The 19,618-nt window shown below is 42.3% G+C and overlaps 3 protein-coding genes across 3 annotated transcripts; all 3 read left to right on the top strand.

Annotated features, from left to right (window-relative positions):
* The first annotated feature begins 7,144 nt into the window (after positions 1 to 7,144).
* Positions 7,145 to 16,430, top strand: LOC124461107. The gene is made up of 2 exons (XM_047012675.1): positions 7,145 to 7,399; positions 15,457 to 16,430. Exon 2 carries the CDS (start codon positions 15,491 to 15,493, stop codon positions 16,355 to 16,357), a length of 867 nt encoding a protein of 288 aa, XP_046868631.1. The 5' UTR covers positions 7,145 to 7,399; positions 15,457 to 15,490; the 3' UTR covers positions 16,358 to 16,430.
* LOC124461125 lies at positions 10,182 to 12,535 on the top strand. The gene is made up of 2 exons (XM_047012683.1): positions 10,182 to 10,465; positions 11,623 to 12,535. Exons 1-2 carry the CDS (start codon positions 10,182 to 10,184, stop codon positions 12,533 to 12,535), a joined length of 1,197 nt encoding a protein of 398 aa, XP_046868639.1.
* On the top strand, positions 12,823 to 15,273 carry LOC124461124. Its single transcript, XM_047012682.1, has 2 exons — positions 12,823 to 13,116; positions 13,318 to 15,273. Exons 1-2 carry the CDS (start codon positions 12,823 to 12,825, stop codon positions 15,271 to 15,273), a joined length of 2,250 nt encoding a protein of 749 aa, XP_046868638.1.
* Positions 16,431 to 19,618: the final 3,188 nt, after the last annotated feature.

Raw genomic sequence — 19,618 nt, 5'->3', positions numbered from 1 at the left:
TTACGAGAAGTACTAAAAGAATCCTAAAGTTAAATGAAACGATATTTTTCTTTAAACGATTTTCAGTTTCAATAAGAAGTTTTGGTGATTTTTCTCTTATTAGTTCAGTTGGCGATTTGTTCGTAACGGAATGTATTGTCCTGTTATATTGAATCGTAGCTATTAACATAAGGTCTATTGTGTCCTCAATTGTTTTGTCCAATTTTAATCACCTTGCGATTTCGATAAGAGTGCTGTGGAACCGTTCTACCTGACCACTAGAGGTGCTGTGTAAAGGAGAGCATTAACAATAGAGATTTGAAAGTTATTTTGAAGTAATGTTTTACATTGTACATTGTACGAGCTTCCTGAAAAATATTAATTAACTGTAGCAGTGGCGACTTTATGTCTACCGTTGCACGTGAAGGAATTGGTTGCGTTACCGCAAATTTAGAGAATTTGTCGACACAGGTTAAAAAATGTTTCCCTTCAGTGAATAAAATGTCGACATGTAACATTTCTCCCGGACATGAAGGAATTGGAGTTTCGGATACTTCGGGTTTTTTATGGATGTCTATCATATTTTGATTTTCAACAGACCCTGCAGTTAAAAACTATTCCGTTTGCGATTCTTGTCATTTTTGGAAAAAAAATACTCTCTAACAACTTGCTTCACATTTTCTGTGGTGACTATTTCCACCTGTTCATCTTTGTTAACTATGTCCTGAACGAATCCCTTGCAGTGCCGAAACGGTGTGGATTGGAATTCGCTAATGATGCTGAAATTGTGCTAAAGTGTGCAAATCGCACTTTAGCCCATTTACAACGTTGGGATTGATTTTTTCCCTTAGGATTGGTAGCAAATCAAAGTACATGCGGAGTTTTTCCCCAAATAAAATAAAGTTACGATAAGATGGAGCATTCGTTTGCTCAATGATTATTTGGTTTCTGTAACATTTGATTGGTTTGTCTGAGCCCTGAATAGTGTAAGTCATTGATAGCTCACTGTTGACCGTGCTATCACCATCGTCTGCTACGATTGAAATTACATCATTTTCTAGTGCATTAAAATGTTGACGCGACAGCGCATCAGCCACATAATTTTCCTTCCAAGGTTTATAAAAAACATTGGCTCCATATTCGTCAATGATTGATTTCCATGGTTTGATTTTGGCGTTTAAATTTCTCTCCGAAACAGCGAATGTAAGTGGCTGGTGGTCTGGGTAAATGTTAAGACACCGGATCCCATATAGATAATTCCTCAAGTTTTTCAATGCTCAAACGGTGGCAAGTAGTTCTGTGGCATTTGTGGCATAGTTAAGTTCAGGTCCTCCAAGAGTTTTTGAAATCATTGTAATGGGCCTGCCCTCTTGTGACAAGATAGCCCCTATGCCAGATCCCGAAGCGTCGGTCGTGAAAATTTGGGTAACTTAGCAAAACATCCTCAGATGCTAATATTGATTTTATTTTTTCAAATGCTTTTGTTTGAAGACCATTGCATGTGATCAAAAGTTTTCTTGACCGACTTGTGCTAACTTTACCATTGTCACCTTTTAGAATGTAAGTCAATGATTTTGCAGACCCGGACAGGGTCTCAGGAGTTTTGTAGTTCATAATTATTTTTACTTTATCCGGTGATGATGAGATTCCGTTTCTTGAAACGATGAAACCAAGGTATTTTTCGCTACTTTTGAAGAAATGTGACTTTTCTTCAGAAACTTTCATGTTTGCATCGTTTAGACGCTAAAGAACCCAATCTATGTGCGCTAGGTGATCCTCTTTTGTTTAAGTAAAAATTATGATGTCGCCCACATAGACGTGACAAAATTTTCCAATTTGTTCTCTTAGAACATCATCAATTACTCTTTGAAATATACTGGGCGCGATTTTTAAGCGGAAAGGTAGCCGGCAAAATGCATATTTTCCGTTGTTTACGGAAAACGCTGTCTTCTCTCGATCCCGTTCTAAAAGGCTTATCTGATGAAACCCAGACTTCAGATCCAATGTCGTAAAATATTTTGATTTTCCATATTGGACAACATCGTCGTGACATTTGGAATCATTGTTTCAACCGCAGTCGTGTGCAAACGTGTTCTTTAATGCACTCCAATAATTTTAGTGTAAACAAAAAAAAAAAAAAAAGGCCCCGGATGCATAAAATTTTGCAGGGCTCTCAGTCGCCTCAGAGACGCCTATTTACAATCATATTGCTACTAGTTTGTCTACCAATCACCAATTCTGGCCCTAGCTCTCTCGATCCCCAACAGCAACAGCTTCAAGAACAAATTGTACAACAACAACGTGAGCGTCGACTCTCGGTCCAACGCAACAACGCGTACTTTTCGGTGATGTCGCCAACCCCACTGAATGCTACCGTAAGCAATAACATCGAAAGTGCAAGCCACTCAGCAACCAATAGCAATTTTCTGTGGAGAGAGCAATATCGATTACTGGGGCACCGATTACACCGACCAGCACCGATCAGCTCGTTGACAGCAACTAATGCAACATCTGCCGAAGTATTGACCTGACTCAAGTTGTCAACGACGAGTCGCCCATAGTCAGCCACAACAATACACTCAATGCCTTCTGTCCAAACTGGAATGGTTAGATATATTAAAATAACTAATCGGAAGCTAAGCCCGCAGAAGAAAAAAGTGTCAATACGCCAAAAATAACCAAACCAAATGAACGAGTAGCACCACTAAGCGGGAATCGTTTTAAAATTCTTGCCGATCAGCAAGACAATCAAGCCGATCAAGCCAAATGCAGCGCACTGATTTCAAAGCTAGTAGAAACAGTAGGGGCAAATAACTTTGTTGTAACCCCTCTCAATAGGGGTAACATTAAAGAAATTAAATGTCAAACCCAAACTGAGGACAATTTCCGCATCATCGAAAAGTACCTCCGTAATGCTAACATCAACTTCTATACCTACCAACTAAAAATCAGTAAAGGGCTCCAGGTTGTGTTAAAGGGGATTGAGCCATCGGTCCCTACTCAAGAAATAGCAGACGCGTTGGTCGAAAAAGGGTTTGCGGTCAAGTCCGTTGTCAACATCATCAACAGGAACAAAGTCGCACAGCCGCTCTTTAAAATCGAGCTCCAACCAGATGCAAAGTGGTCGAAGCCAAATGAAGTGCACCCGATCTACATCCTACAGCTTCTATTGCACAGAAGAATCACCGTAGAGCAGCGCCATAAAAGACACCAACCACCGCAGTGTAAAAACTGCCAGGAATACAACCACACCTCTAACAATTGCAATCTTAGGTCAGTGTGTGTTGGCTGCGGCGAACATCATGAAGATGAAATTTTTACACCAAGGACAAAAACAACGTCGCACTAAGACTATGCAGTAACTGTGGAGGGAACCACACGGCCAACTACAGAGGATGTCCGTCTTTAATGATCCGAAATCACACCTAAACGGGCGCAAACCCAATCAGCTTCAATCACCTTCAACGCCTCCAAAACTACACCGGCGGTATTCTTTGCCTCTTTGCCCAAGGCTGTTAGATCATCTAACATGCCTGCTACAACCAGCCCTAGTGTATCCTACGCTAGCGTGCTCCGAACTGGACAGACGGAGTCCGCGAAAGAGACCCCGTCTCTCCACCATCTACAGAATCCGCAACCTAGCGCACCAGAACTTGGCCAGCAAACTCCAAGTGGTTTAGAGGCCCTATTGATCTCACTAAATCAAAACATGACCACTTTTATGTAGTTCATGCAAAACTGCATGCAGGAATTGATGCGGAATCAAACCCTGCTTATCCAGAAGCTTATCGATACTAAATAATGGCTTCCCCACGTCTATGTTTTTGGAATGCTAACGGCATCTCCATGAACGAACGGCAACTATTCCTCTAGACTCAAGTGAAATCGACTTCATGTTGATATCGGATACACATTTAACATAAAAAAATAATTTTCAAATACCAAAATATACCTTCTACGCAACAAACCATACAGACGGAAAAGCTCATGGAGGGACTGGTATCCTAATCAAAAACCGTATAAAACACTCGTTCCTCAACAGATTTGAAACTCAGCACTTACAAGCAACTGCTATAACTGTCCAAACCAGCTGCGGCAACACTACATTGGTTGCTTTGTACTGCCCACCACGCTTCTCAATATATTATTTATTATACGCACTGGGGATCTCGCCTCGTAAATCCTAAAGGCAAGCAGTTGTACAACACAATAGTCAACCCTCTCAATAAGATGGATTACTGGCCCACAGACCCAGAGAAAGTGCCTGACTTGATTGATTTCGCAGTAATCAAGAGGATTCCGAGTAATCGGATCACTGCGGATACACTACTAGATTTAACTTCCGGCCACTCTCCAGTGCTGTTCACACTATTAATAAGACCCCAAGTACTTGATCGCCCATATAGGCTTAAAAACAACAAAACAAATTGGCTTTCATTTAAAATGTACATGAGTGCCCACATTGGCTGTTCGCCGAAACTGGATGCTGCATAGGACATTGATATGTGCGTCTCTGCACTTTAGTTAATGCTGAAAGCTGCAGCAAGAGTATCTACTCTTGCCACACATCTTGAAATGGTTTTCCAGCCAAATTCAACATAAAACTCATTTGTTCTTCCCCCTTCATTAACGGATAGTGGGTACTCGGTGCTCCAATCGGATGAGATCCCTGCAGTTATTAAAAACCACTCAAAGCCGAAAAAATCCCCTGGCCATGACCTAATTACACCGAAAATGATCCTTGGACTACCTATCATCGCCATTCAATACATCTGCAAACTGTTCAACGCTATAATAAGAATTGGCCACTTCCCAAGAGCATGGAAAAGGTCCACTATCAGCCATCATCCTATAGGCCAACTAGTTTGCTGCCATGTCTTTCGAAGCTTTTTGAAAAGGTCCTGCAGACCCGACTAAACTCATTTCTGGCATCGAAGAACACAACCCATTCACACCAGTTCGGCTTCCGCGAAAAACATGGGACAATTGAAGAAGTCAATCGCATAACATCCGAAATACGAACAGCATTCGAACTAAAAGAATACTGTTCGGCTGTCTTTCTCGATGTTGCCCAGGCATTCGATAGAGTTTGGCTGGAGGTTCTGATGTTCAAAATCCGACAAAAACTCCCACAGTACATTCGCAAACTCATGGAATCTTACCTTTACAATAGGAAACTCGATGCAAGATGTAATGGCTCCGTCTCGGCTGACTTTGAAATCAAAGCTGGTGTACCACAAGGCAGTGTACTCGGCCCATTGCTCTACCTGCTGTACACTGCAGACTTACCAACGAGTTTACGACTTACAACGTCCACTTTTGCCGATGACACGGCAGTCCTCAGAAAATCCAAATGCCCAATACAAGCCTCTGCAAAATTAGAGGAACACCTCAAGGTGGTAGAGGAATGGCTAGCAACCTGGCGTATCCGGGTCAACGAGCAGAAATGCAAACATGTTACATTTACGCTTAACAGAAGAAACTGTCCAGCTCTAATGCTAAACAACGTACCAGTTCCTCAAGCCGATGATGGCACTTACCTTGGCATCCACCTAGACAGAAGCCTAGCTTGGCGCAAGCACATTGAAGCAAATTGAAGCTGGAGTATAAAGTCCTCCTATACAACTCCGTACTGAAACCCATCTGGACTTACGGTGCCGTACTATGGGGGAATGCAAGTATCAGCAATGTCGAAGATTTTGATCTCAATGACGGAGGCTCCGTGGTACATATGAAACGACAACATTCAAAACTTCGTTACTTTTGAGGCTATTGCTTTCAAATTAAACATTTGTTAGTTTAATATATCTGTTAGTGACAGTGACCAATTTGATAAAGATCGGGTAACTATATCATATAGCTCCCATAGGAACGATCGGTGGAAAACAGTGACTTTGATCAATATCTTCGTTATTTCCTATGCTAAGATTGTAGGCCGTTCTTTCGCAAACAATAGCCTTATTAGATAAAACGTTTTTTCACTTTAATGGCTATACGTAAGAAAAGAGGTACCAAAAAAGTTGCAAGGGTATAGAAACTTTGACGCGGTCGAAGTTAGCCCCGGCCCTCTTGTTTTATTTGCAATCTCACTTTTTTTTTTAAATGGTTTAAATTTCTCAAGAAATATTTGTTTTTTGTCATTCGAGTAACGATAATAAATGGTAGATAGGAAATGGGCGTTCTACTTACATAATTTCCAACAAATTCTTATTCGTGGACTTTTTTTTAAAATATCGTGTTAACGATATAATTTCCTTAGTACGTCGCAGAATTAAACACTGCCGAATTAGAACTTTTAAAACTTTTTAATTTGTTCGTTTTTAGAAATGTCATTTACTTCATACCACTGTTGGGCGCCAATTAAGATAATTCATTGTATTATTTATTGATTGTGAACATTGAATATATTATTATATATGTATATATATTCTAACAAAAAAGCGACCCTTAAATATATATATAAATATATGTATACAATAAAAAAACACTAAAATAAATAGAAAGAAAACAAGCAACAATATATAAATACAAATTTTTATATATTTATATACATATGTATGCAATAAATAAAAAGGCAACAATATATATATACAAATTTATATATTTAATTACTACACAAAGTAACCAAAAAAACAACAACATATGGGCATTTCCGGAAAAAGGTCAACCACAGGGCCTAAACATAAAGTACCAAAGATCTGGGTGTTTTTCATTATATTGTGGGCGGTAGATGAATTAACCGATGTCAGAGTATTAAGGAAATTCGGGTTTTAGTTGCTTTAGATTAATAGTAGTTTATTTTATTTCTTAATGTACTTATTATTTATTATAGTTATTATTTTTTATAGCTATTATTTATTATAGTTATTATTAATGTTCTTTCGATATCTGTCCTGCCTCCAATCCACGCTCAGCAACGACTGACTCACACGTCAAACGCGCTAAACTTACCTCTCTCTCAGAGAGTCAATTAAAATACTGGGATCGAAGAGTAGCAAGAGAGCAAGTGTGACCGTCTTTCCTGCTACAACTCGGCCGTCCTGACCGTAATGTTTATGCCCAACCGGGCAACACAAGGGTTAAAGGAGGCGGAAGCTTTCACCTCGCGCCGCTCTCCCGATGGTGCCCATCGCTCTCCCCACGAAAGAACTCCCCACACTTCGCTCCAAGCGGGGCTTGGTGCCCTGCTCTTAATTAAGCTAGGTTTAGTGTCAAACTTACAAGTGAATAAAACAGAACATTGAAGTGAGATTGCTGCAGTACCCAATTTCTTGAAGGAAGACATTTTAAGGAAAAATTCATTTAGCTGCCTACTTAGGAAATTCAACCCCCCTACGAAAACATTTGGTCCTTCGAGCCGGATACTAAGATCCTCTCGAACCACTAGCATCGGTGGAATTTCATCCATATTTCAAGCTAAGTAATTTTTTTGCAAATTATAGGTATATGAGTACATGTACATGCCTCCAGCATCCGTACCCATACTCACATACATATAATTGTTGCCATTGATTCTCCTAATCCAAGTAAAAATTACTTTCGCGCAAATTTTTCCTCCTCAAAGGAGAGAAAATTTTGGTCCCCAAATTTTCATACATATATATGTGTCCAGTACATAAGGCGCCATATTGGTTCGCCCACTTCAAGTTTTTTTCTCGCACTTTGGCATATATAGGCCAAGTATATAAGGCGCCATATTTTATTTGCCTATTTCCAATATATATTTTTTCGCAATTTCAAAAAATATTAACACATATGTATGTATGCAGTGAATCAAACCTACGAAAAAAGTGATCTCCTACATATAAGATATATATATGCAAGCAGAGTGTGTGAATGTGACAAAAATTACAAACATATCCAGTGCTACATTAAATCCAAAATAAAGGTTTTGTGCAAATACAGTCCACTCCTGGGAAAAGTGTGCGCGCAGTGAAAGGTGGTTTCAACGAAGAGAAGAAAATTTTCAATACAAATAATAAAGATTTAAAAAAAAAAAAAAACGAAAGTGAACCACCCTCTCACATATAAAAGCCACACTTAGACATTTCTGGTGACCAGACACCCTATAAAGTTGGGGGCATATCGGTTAGACACAGCAAAAGAAATCATATTAAAAAAAAAAAAAAAAAAAACCATTAATTTATATAAAGAAATCCGATCCATTCACACCTCTGCATATCGCCATTCCATATTTTCATATTTAAAAAAAAAAAAAAAAAAGAGAAATTTTTAAATACATATATATATACTCCAACATTTTACATATCCATACACATACATATATATGTATACATATTTTTCCATACATAAAATTTTACATATATATATTCATATCCATATACATATACATATTTTTTTCCATACATAAAATTTTACATATTGATTCTCATATACATATCCATACATACATACATTCCACAAAATTTCTAATTTTTTCGCACACAAATATATTTTTCCATCACCGCGAACAAATCCCGCTATCCCTTGCAGCCTATATACATACATACATACGAGCATACATAAGTACCGCTTAACTGCAGTATACCAGCACAGCTGCAAGCTCATGTGCCAAAGACCGGCACAAAGCAAACGACCAAAAGTAGCTGTGCTGTATACCCTAGGTTGGCAGGCACTTTGTGGGGTATATATGTTGAAGGGTCACGTTGAGGAAAAAATCGAATAATATTTAATTGGTAAAAATTTGTGTTCCGCGTTTTTGTTTATTCTATTCCCACGCGTTCCAAGTCGTATTTTTTGGAGTTATATTTCAATTCCAAAATATTCCCACGTGTTCCAAGTCGTATTTTTGGAGTTATATTTCAATTCCAAAATATTCCCACGTGTTCCAAGTCGTATTTTTGGAGTTATATTTCAATTCCAAAGTATTCCCACGTATTCCAAGTCGTATTTTTGGAGTTACATTTCAAGTCCAAAATATTCCCACGTGTTCCAAGTCGTATTTTTGGAGTTATATTTCAATTCCAAAGTATTCCCACGTATTCCAAGTCGTATTTTTGGAGTTATATTTCAATTCCAAAATATTCCCACGTGTTCCAAGTCGTATTTTTGGAGTTATATTTCAATTCCAAAATATTCCCACGTGTTCCAAGTCGTATTTTTGGAGTTATATTTCAATTCCAAAGTATTCCCACGTATTCCAAGTCGTATTTTTGGAGTTACATTTCAAGTCCAAAATATTCCCACGTGTTCCAAGTCGTATTTTTGGAGTTATATTTCAATTCCAAAGTATTCCCACGTATTCCAAGTCGTATTTTTGGAGTTACATTTCAAGTCCAAAATATTCCCACGTGTTCCAAGTCGTATTTTTGGAGTTATACTTCAATTCCAAAGTATTCCCACGTGTTCCAAGTCGTATCTTTGGAGTTAGATTCCAATTCCAAAGTGTTTCCAAGCGTTTCAAGTCGTATCTTTGGTTCTATTGCAATTCCAAAGTATTCCCACACGTTCCAAGTCGCATCTTTGGAGTTATATTGAAATTCCAAAGTATTCCCACACGTTCCAAGTCGTATCTTTGGAGTTAGATTCCAATTACAAAGTGTTTCCAAGCGTTTCAAGTCTTATCTTTGGTTCGATTTCAATTCCAAAGTGTTTCCACCCGCTCCAAGTCGCATCTTTGTAGTTATATTTGAATTCCAAGGTGTTCCAAGCCGTTCCTAGGGTTTTTTGGCAGTGTTCCAAGTCATTCCAAACGTACCAGCTCGTTTTCTGGTTTTTTTCAATCTATTTCAAGGCGTTTCAAAGCCGTTCTTCAAGTGGTTTGGTAGTGTTCCAGTTTTTCCCAAACGTTCCAGTTCGTCTTTTTGGCTAATTTTCAAGCCGTGCCAAGCCAGCTCACCACTTTATAACCGCCACTCTCTGGGGTTATGAGCACGAGCCCGTCAAAAGACGAGAAAGCAGCTGAGAACACTGCAGCCCCGAGCAAATCCTCAATTGCTGCTCCAGGTCAGCGCCAGAGGAGTACCAGCCCTACTACTCCTCCTTCCCGAGCATTTCAGACCCTCTCTAGTCCACTAACTCTCAAGTCCGCACCATCGAGCACGACCTTTCAGCAAGCCACGTCAGAGCCACGACGAGCAAGCCAAAAAGAGGTCAAATCATTGGTACCACTTCCACAGATTTTGGTAACCGCCCCAAGAGTCACTCGGTCCGAGACCAAAAGGGTTTTAGCTGCTTCCACCATGGCTTTGAAGAAGTTTGGTTCCATTTGCGATAAACTAAGTCAGTTTGAAGTCGACACCCACGTCACGTCACTGTCCGAGGTCAGCGTATTTACGCTCCAAGTCCGTCGTGATCGAGTTCAAGCGTTGTGGGAGAAGGTCGAGCAGGAATATGAGAAATGCGAGGCACTCATAGATGGTAAAGACGATAACTCTGAAGATTTAGCCATCCAAGCTAAATATGACAAATGCTATCAAGTTTACGAGCGATGCACGGCTCGATTAAACGAGCTTATCCATGAAAGGTCTGCTCCGACTCCTCCGAACCGTCATGCGCCTACCTCTGCACCAGCAGAACGAGGCTGTCGATTGCCACCCATTGACACAGAAGTCTTTACGGGAGATTATTTAAAATGGCCCACATTCCGTGACTTGTTTACAGCCATCTACATAAGCGATTCGCGAATTTCCCCTGTTGAAAAGCTGTACCATCTCCTAGCGAAAACGAGGGGTGAAGCCAACCTCATTGTAGCAAAATTCCCGCTTACAAATGATGGTTTTGAAACGGCATGGAATGCACTTAAACAGCGTTTCGAAAATAAGCGACTTATCGTGAACAGCCAATTCCGAGCACTTCTTGACCTGCCTCAAATTTCCCATGAGTCCGGAAAAGCATTACAGGATCATCAGAATGCTCTGCAGGCATCCATTCGCGCTTTTGAGCACTGTGGCCTGCCAGTAACCACTTGGGGAGGCATGTTCGTATTTTTCTGTTCCATCAAATTGCCAAAGAATACCCTTTCATTATGGGAGCAATCTCTGGGAGACAAGACTGCCATTCCAGAGTGGCAAATGATGGACGATTTCCTCACTGAGCGGTTCCGTACGCTCGAAGCGGTGGAAAATACAACTGCAATGGCTATTTCGGTTCCCACATCGAAACCTCCACGAAATCCGATTCCAGCCACCCGAAAGGCTAATACATTTGAAGCCAAGGTGACCACCAAACCAAAATCCTGTGATCTCTGTATGAAGGAGAATCACCCGGTGCGTCGATGTCCCCGCTTCCTTCAGATGACGGTGCCAGAGAGGGTGGCATACATAAAGAAAAAGTCCCTTTGTCTGAACTGTTTCGCAAGAGGACATCAAGTAAAAGATTGTCCGAGTCAGCACAATTGCTTCACGTGCAAGGGGCGTCACAATACGCTCTTGCACAAGGACGCCCGACCGGAGAATAATCCAACGTCGGTCCCAGCTCAGCCCAGTTCGCACAATATTGTCCGGACTTACTTTACCTCTGAGGCAAGGTCCTCACGAGATAAGTTGCTAGGTACAGCGATCGTGGACTTTTGGCACAAGGGCACTACTTATGCTTCACGGGCGCTATTAGACCGGCTTCTGAAGCCAATTTCATATCCGAAAGAATGTTCCGACTCATGAAGTTACCATTCCAAACTGTCAGGGCCGAAGTGACAGGCATTAACGGAAAGGTCAATAGAACCTTGAAGGTCTGTCACATAAGCATTCGGTCATCGCATGGACCTCCAGTCCAGATCGAGATAGAAGCGTTTGTCTTGTCCCAAGTTGCTGATGATTTGCCGTCATGTACGATAGCCCAAGCCACACTGGAAGGAATGCCCAATATTCCTCTAGCCGACCCCTCCTTCAGATTAAAGGCAAAGATCGATCTACTCCTTGGCATTGATGTAATACCAGCGGTGACTCTTTCCGGCATCCAGACCGAAGTGTGCGGATCTTTAATGGCTCAAGAGACAAGATTCGGTTGGGTCATTTCAGGCCCGTTGCAAGGGGTCCCCGTCAGTTCATGTGCCGCGTTCACCACGAGGGTCGCAGTTAGCAGAGAGGAGGGACTTGAAACTCTTCTCACAAGGTTTTGGGAGGTGGAGGATCTACCGGGCAAACCGGTAGAAGATTCTGACTCTGTTTGCGAGGTCAATTTCCAGAAGACCACAAGAAGAGATGTTTCGGGGAGATATACGGTCTCACTTCCGTTTCGAGATCCAACCAACATCAACCTTGGTCATTCCAGACCAGGGGCATTGGCTCAGTTCCTAAAAAACGAAAGCCGACTCCTTAAAAATATTCCGGCAAAAACTGAGTATGACGCCGTCATCCAAGAATATTTGGACTTGGGCCACATGCGTCAGGTTCCATTTGACGGCACTAATAACAATTTTTATTTGCCACACCATGCGGTTTTCAAGCCCGACAGCACCACAACAAAGGTACGGGTAGTTTTTAACGCCTCTAGCAAGTCCACCAACGGAGTAAGTCTCAACGACATACTTTACCCTGGTCCGGTACTTCAGTCCGATTCACTACTCAGATTCTCAAGTGGCGTTTTTTCCGAGTAGTTTTCAATGCCGACATCACAAAAATGTACCGCCAAATTATGGTCGATCCAATCCATACGCCATTTCAGAGGATCCTGTTCCGAAATAAAGAGGGGCAACTTGGTGATTACGAGCTGAATACCGTCACGTTTGGCATTAACTGTGCTCCGTTCTTAGCCATCCGAGTACTTCAGCAACTCGCAAGTGATGTACAATCCAAATTTCCTTTCGCTAGCGATATTATCAAGTCCTATATGTATGTCGATGATGTCCTGGCAGGGGCTCATAATGAAACAACGGCAATCGCAATGGTCAATGAACTTCAAGACGCTCTTGGTTCAGCTGGCTTTCCCTTGCGCAAATGGACATCGAATGTGAAGAGCGTGCTCAGTTGTATTCCAAAGAGTCATTTACTGAATGCTGATTTCCTCGACATCGAAGAGGCCAGCACAGCGAAAACACTGGGAATCCGATGGAAAGCGACTACGGATGAGTTTTATTTTGTCATCTCACCCCAAGATGTCAAGTCAGCTTATACTAAGCGAGAAGTCCTCGGGCAGATCGCCAAGATATTCGATCCCGCTGGCTGGCTGGCTCCCTTTGTGATTCAAGCCAAGGTGTTTATGCAAGAGCTCTGGTTACAAGAGCTAGGGTGGGATGATCAATTGCCCAGTGAACTCCATCACAGGTGGCAGGATTTTACAAAGAGCTACTCCTTCCTTGACCAGATCCGAATTCCACGATGGGTTCTTCATGACCCAAATTCCGACATCCAATTCCATTGTTTTTGCGATGCGTCACAGCGGGCTTATGGTGCCGCAATTTACGTGCGCGTTAGCAATGACCAAGGCATATCATGCTGCCTTCTTGCAGCGAAATCTAGAGTCGCCCCGGTTAAAACGGTTTCATTGCCCCGCCTTGAATTATGCGGAGCTACACTTTTAGCGGAACTGGCAGCTGCAGTTCTTCCGCAACTTCCAGTTGATAATGCGGAGGCTTTTTATTGGTCAGATTCCACCGTCGTACTGTCGTGGTTAAATAAGCCACCCTGCACATGGACAACGTTTGTCGCAAATCGGGTAGCAAAGATTGTGACGGCAACAAATGACGCCCCATGGAATCACGTTCGTTCAGAGGACAACCCAGCAGATCTCCCTAGCCGCGGCCTGAGTGCGCAGGAATTGGTACACAAGGATTTGTGGTGGCACGGCCCACCATGGCTACGGGAACCACAAGAGTCCTGGCAGCGAGCGACACCACTCCCACTAGACACTGCCTTGGAGAAGCGGGTAGTGAAGGTCCACGTCGCGATCGCTAAGCCAGCCAACGAGATACTATCTCGTTTTTCCAATCTGGCACGTGCCTTACGAGTGATAGCATATGTGATCCGTTTCGGCAGAAGGTGTCGTAAACTGCCAAACGATTACTCCGGGGAGGTGACCTCTAGCGAGATCAATCAAGTACTCCAGGCGTTGATCCGAGTCACTCAGCGTGATTACTTTCCGACGGAACATCGGTGTCTACAGCAGAAGAAATCTCTGCCCACGTCTAGCACCATTCTCAATTTGAATCCTTTCATTGACGCATCATGTGTGATCCGAGCATGTGGGCGCGTGCAACAAGCAGCGGCCCTTAGTTACGATGAGCGTAACCCCATTCTGTTGCCAGTAGTAAGTCCGTTGTCCCGGCTGTTGGTGCTTTTCACGCATCAGATCTCTCTCCATGGGGGCAGCCAACTGGTAGTCCGTCTCATCCGACAGAGATACTGGATTCCAAGACTGCGGAATCTAGTAAAATCGGTGGTCAATTCATGCAAAGTCTGTGTGATTTATAAAAGAAGGCTGCAATCACAGCTAATGGGCACCCTTCCGGCACAGCGAACTACTTTCGCACGACCTTTCACGACCACCGGGATAGATTTCGCAGGTCCTTTCGACATCAAGAGTTTCACCGGCCGCGTTTGCCGCATATCAAAGGGATATGTGTGTGTCTTTGTTTGCTTTTCCACCAAAGCCATTCACCTTGAGGCAACTTCGGATTTGAGTACCGAAGCATTTCTGGCAGCATTCGCTCGCTTTGTATCGAGGCGAGGGTGTCCCCAGCAAGTGCAGTCCGACAACGGAAAAAACTTCGTAGGTGCATCCAGAGTGCTTGAAAAAGATTTCCTAAATTCTACCCAGCAGAAAATATTATCCCACTACAGCCATCAGAATCTGTCCTGGCATTTCATCCCTCCCGGGGCACCACACATGGGAGGGTTGTGGGAGGCTGGAGTTAAGAGTTTTAAAACTCTGTTCTACAAGGCCACTTCCAACCAAAGGTATACTTTTGAAGAGTTCTCTACGCTGCTGGCTAAGGTAGAGGCGTGTTTGAACTCGCGGCCGATTTCTCCTATGTCTGAAGACCCCACCGACTCTTTAGCTTTGACCCCAGGCCATTTCCTAGTTGGCGGTCCATTGCTATCCGTGACGGAACCTGAAATCAAGGATCAGGTACCGTCTATCATTAACCGGTGGCAGCGTCTGAAGGCCGTGAGTCAGCATTTCTGCACCCGATGGAAAGACGAGTATCTGAAGGAGCTACATAAGCGCAATAAGTGGCGATTCCCTTCTAAAAATCTTGAAGTGGGCGATCTGGTGGTACTCAAAGACGACAATCTTCCATTTAATGAATGGCGTCTCGGGCGAATCCACCAGACACACCCTGGCAGTGACGGCAATGTCCGCGTCGTCGACTGCTTACCGCTCGCGGTATTGTGAAGCGTCCCGTCGCAAAGTTGATCTTTCTTCCTCCAGAAGAAAGAATTCAAACCCATTACGTAAAACTACAGTAGCGTCCAGCACTTGGTCCTTCCTCCCAAGTAAGAAGGGCCGAGCTGCCAGTAGTAATATGTGTTCTATCGTCCTACATTAATCCGCTTTCTTCATTATTTGTCCCGGCAGCTTCCTGATATTCGTCAACCTAGATCCCGTTTCCATGGCTCCGAGACCGCGTTCAGTACAGGCATCGAAAGAGGAGCGCAGATGTTCGCGAGGAACTGAGTCCTTCCGTTGCCGAGTCTGTCGCGGAATCCATCCTCTGAAGCGATGCCGTCGCTTCCTGCGGCTGAACGTGGAGAAGAGGATGAGGGCAGTGCTGGCGAATAAGTACTGCGCCAATTGCCTGGCCCACCAACATTCCGGAGGAAGCTGCTTAAGCGGTGATAAGTGCCGAATCTGTGAGGAGGATCACCACACGCTGCTTCACTTCCATGAACAGCCACGTCGACGCACTCCAAGCTCCGTCGTACGCCGAGTCACCCCCGAGTCCTCCAGACGAAGGGTCGCGCCAACGCCAGCCTCCGATCCGAAACTGACCTTGACCACACTGCTGCAGCACCGCAATCCGCATCTGATGCCCACGGCGATGGTGCGTATTGAGACGGAGGGAAAAACCTTCGACGTAAAGGCCCTGGTGGACCCTTGTTCTGCGGTATCGTCGATGGCGACGTCATTGGCCACGGCCTTCAAGTTGACAGCCGTCAATATAGGGGCAGAGAAAGCGGTGGCAGCAGTGATCCGGTCCCCAATCAGTGAAGGATGGCGATTGGAGGCGATCCTGAAGGTGGTCGATGGCTTGTGCTGCCGCACTCCAAGCGCTCCGGTGGACCCACAGATCGCCAAAAGGTTTGAGGGCATCGTCCTGGCGGATGAGACGTTCTACCGACCGTCGTCAGTGTCTCTGGTTCTGGGCGCGGATGTGATCACGGAGGTCATGCTAGAAGGGAGTCTACCTGGGGTTGGCGGGCGGCCGATTGCGATGCGCACAGTTTTTGGCTGGACCCTGTCCGGAGCGTGCCATTAAACTGCCTGGGTCTTGCACTCCTGCAAGGGGGGGAGCATGTTTATGCCCAACCGGGCAACACAAGGGTTAAAGGAGGCGGAAGCTTTCACCTCGCGCCGCTCTCCCGATGGTGCCCATCGCTCTCCCCACGAAAGAACTCCCCACACTTCGCTCCAAGCGGGGCTTGGTGCCCTGCTCTTAATTAAGCTAGGTTTAGTGTCAAACTTACAAGTGAATAAAACAGAACATTGAAGTGAGATTGCTGCAGTACCCAATTTCTTGAAGGAAGACATTTTAAGGAAAAATTCATTTAGCTGCCTACTTAGGAAATTCAACCCCCCTACGAAAACAGTAGTTTATTTTATTTCTTAATGTACTTATTATTTATTATAGTTATTATTTTTTATAGCTATTATTTATTATAGTTATTATTAATGTTCTTTCGATATCTGTCCTGCCTCCAATCCACGCTCAGCAACGACTGACTCACACGTCAAACGCGCTAAACTTACCTCTCTCTCAGAGAGTCAATTAAAATACTGGGATCGAAGAGTAGCAAGAGAGCAAGTGTGACCGTCTTTCCTGCTACAACTCGGCCGTCCTGACCGTAAGATCTCCTGATCCTTACATAATAAATGTTACAATAAGGTGAAATCTTATGACTTCAAATTAGTTAAGGTACATTACATAAAAGTTTATTACAGTTAACATTATTTTCATTTGCTTAAGCATAATTTTTGGTTACTTTTTCTTTTACCTATCCAATGTTTTATATTGTGGCTAAACACCTTGATAAGGGTTACGACTAAGATGAAAGCCTTCCACAACCCTAATTAAAAATCGGTCATGTTTGAGAACCTTGTCTATCAAATAAGGCCCTTTGTGTTTTGGGATTAGCTTTTTTGACGCTCCTATAGTTGAATCGAAATTCTTCACCATGATATAATCCCCTGCCTTATATCCTGTGGGTGCTACCCTTTTGCTATTATACTGCTGCTCATTGTACTTCAGGCTTTGCTTCTGATGTATTTCCCCAACCTTTCTAATTGTATCCAAATTTCTTGGATGATTCACTATTCCTAACTGCTCTAGTCCTTCTCTTAACTCATCGCCGACATTGGCTTTGTGCTCTACTCCAAAGAGCATTTTGCTCGGTAACTGCTTAATGCTCATATGAAGTGTGTTATTTAAACAATGTTCAACATTCTCAACTATCAAATCCCAATATATACCCTTTTTTGGTTCCGATAATTTAGCAAGCATAGGTCCCAGTGTACGATTCACCCTCTCAATTTGGCCGTTAGCTTGAGGGAACCCTGTTACAAATATCTCGAGCTCTGATGACGTAAAACAGCTTCCTCTATCTGATGCTATGGAAAAGGGTCGACTGTAGGCCCTAAAATAGTCTTTAAGAGCTAGCACCGTTTGTTTACTATTCGTCGTCTTCGTTGGATATTTTTTTTATTTATTTATTTATTTAGAGCTAACTTATAATTGAAATTATAGGGTAGCGTGTGTTTTTATGGCTATGGCAGCGTTGGCCTTCAGCTCGTGCTTGTCTAGGTCTAGATATGTACAAAGATATTTACATAGGTTGTTTTTTTAGTTTTAATTTAGTTTTAACTTATTGTATGTGTGAGTAATGTTAATGTTTTACTTGTTTTATATGTTGTGGTACAGGTTTGTGTTTTTTAGGTATTGTAGAATTTTTAGCGTGTTTGTGGGTGTGAGGTTTGAGAGGCATTGAAGTGGGTTGGTGTTATTAAATATTGCAAGTCTTTATGTTTCGAAGGAGTTGCAGGATGCGAGTATGTGTTCTATTGAGATGTTTTGGTTGCAATATGGGCACGTGCTGGGTGTACGGTCAATGTAGTATTTGTGGGTAATCTTTGTGTGTCCGAGTCTAACAAGGGGAACTTCAGGTATGCGAATCACCGATTTGGATGAATTTTGGATATGTTGTAGAATACCCCGTCATTTGAAGCTGTGTGAAATATTTCGGCGCACTATTCTATATTTTCCTAATAAATCGGCTTTAAAGTTATAGCTTTGGTGACTTATAAGTAAAACGCCGAGTGGTCAACAAGCAGCTCGACGGTGTAAGGGGTAGAGGTCCTGCCTAAAATCGACGGAACTATGGTTCAACCCCCGCCCGAAACTAGTTAGTTTTGGGTTTTAATTTTTTTTTTTTGCTTTTTTAATAATTATTTTTGTTTAATAGCGAAATAGGTCTTTTGATGATTTGTAATTGGAAACATTTTTTATATATATTGAAATTATTGTAGATGCAAATTATTATTATTATCTATTATTAACTTGTACGCTTAAGGTAATACCAGCTATACGCTGCTATACGCCATTATGTACTGTATTTTTTAGGCAAGTTTAAAATATGATAAAGCGGATGCAAAACTTCTTAACGCTTATAGAAGAAAATCGAGAAATTTCATCAAAAGAAGACTGCACTAAAGTAAAATCCCCGTCAAAGACGGGGCAATTCCACTTGTCATCTACTGTATGTATGATATTGAAGGGAATGCTCAAGTATGCATGGTTCGCTTCAGATTAGAAAGTGGTTTTCCAAAATTTTTATTTCGTTTGTTTCCTTAAAATTGGTTTAAAGTTGGTATGTTTTTGCACAAAAGCATTATTTAAACATGTTCATAGTCTTGAGAAAATATACATACGGGTATCATGTTTTTATGATTTATATCACAGCAAAAAATGTGAAGGCAGAAGTTAATTCGTCTATTTTGCGTCTATATTATATTAATGTTTTTGTAAAGGCATAAAAAATGAATCCAATCAAAAATCATCAAAAGACCTATAACGTTATTAGACAAAAATAATTATTGAAAAAGCAAAAAAAAATGAAAACCCAAAACTAACTAGTTTCGGGCGGGGGTTGAACCATAGTTCCGCCGATTTTAGGCAGGACCTCTACCCCTTACACCGTCGAGCTGCTTGTTGACCACTCGGCGTTTTACTTATAAGTCACCAAAGCTATAACTTTAAAGCCGATTTATTAGGAAAATATAGAATAGTGCGCCGAAATATTTCACACAGCTTCAAATGACGGGGTATTCTACAACATAGCCAAAATTCATCCAAATCGGTGATTCGCATACCTGAAGTTCGCCTTGTAAGTCGTGTTATTTTGATTTGGTCTTTGCGTGCAAGAGAAAGTGGATTGTTTTTGAACAGGTGGTAGCTGTTGCGTTTGCTGTGATTTGTATTTTTGTACCAGGTGGAGGTTTCTGATAAACAGCTGTGTAGTTTAGA

Source organism: Drosophila willistoni, unplaced genomic scaffold, assembly GCF_018902025.1.
Source record: "Drosophila willistoni isolate 14030-0811.24 unplaced genomic scaffold, UCI_dwil_1.1 Seg209, whole genome shotgun sequence".
Classification (NCBI taxonomy): Eukaryota; Metazoa; Arthropoda; class Insecta; order Diptera; family Drosophilidae; genus Drosophila; species Drosophila willistoni.
This window is presented reverse-complemented; position numbering and strand designations above follow the sequence as displayed.

Bases quoted from the DNA above. Each gene is read 5' to 3' on its own strand.
- LOC124461125 (XM_047012683.1), top strand. From the start codon at position 10,182: ATGGCTTTGAAGAAGTTTGGTTCCATTTGCGATAAACTAAGTCAGTTT. The intron at 10,466-11,622 runs GTCTGCTCCGAC...CCAAACTGTCAG, and splicing joins AACGAGCTTATCCATGAAAG to GGCCGAAGTGACAGGCATTA.
- LOC124461124 (XM_047012682.1), top strand. From the start codon at position 12,823: ATGGTCAATGAACTTCAAGACGCTCTTGGTTCAGCTGGCTTTCCCTTG. The intron at 13,117-13,317 runs GTGATTCAAGCC...GATGCGTCACAG, and splicing joins CTGGCTGGCTGGCTCCCTTT to CGGGCTTATGGTGCCGCAAT.
- LOC124461107 (XM_047012675.1), top strand. From the start codon at position 15,491: ATGGCTCCGAGACCGCGTTCAGTACAGGCATCGAAAGAGGAGCGCAGA.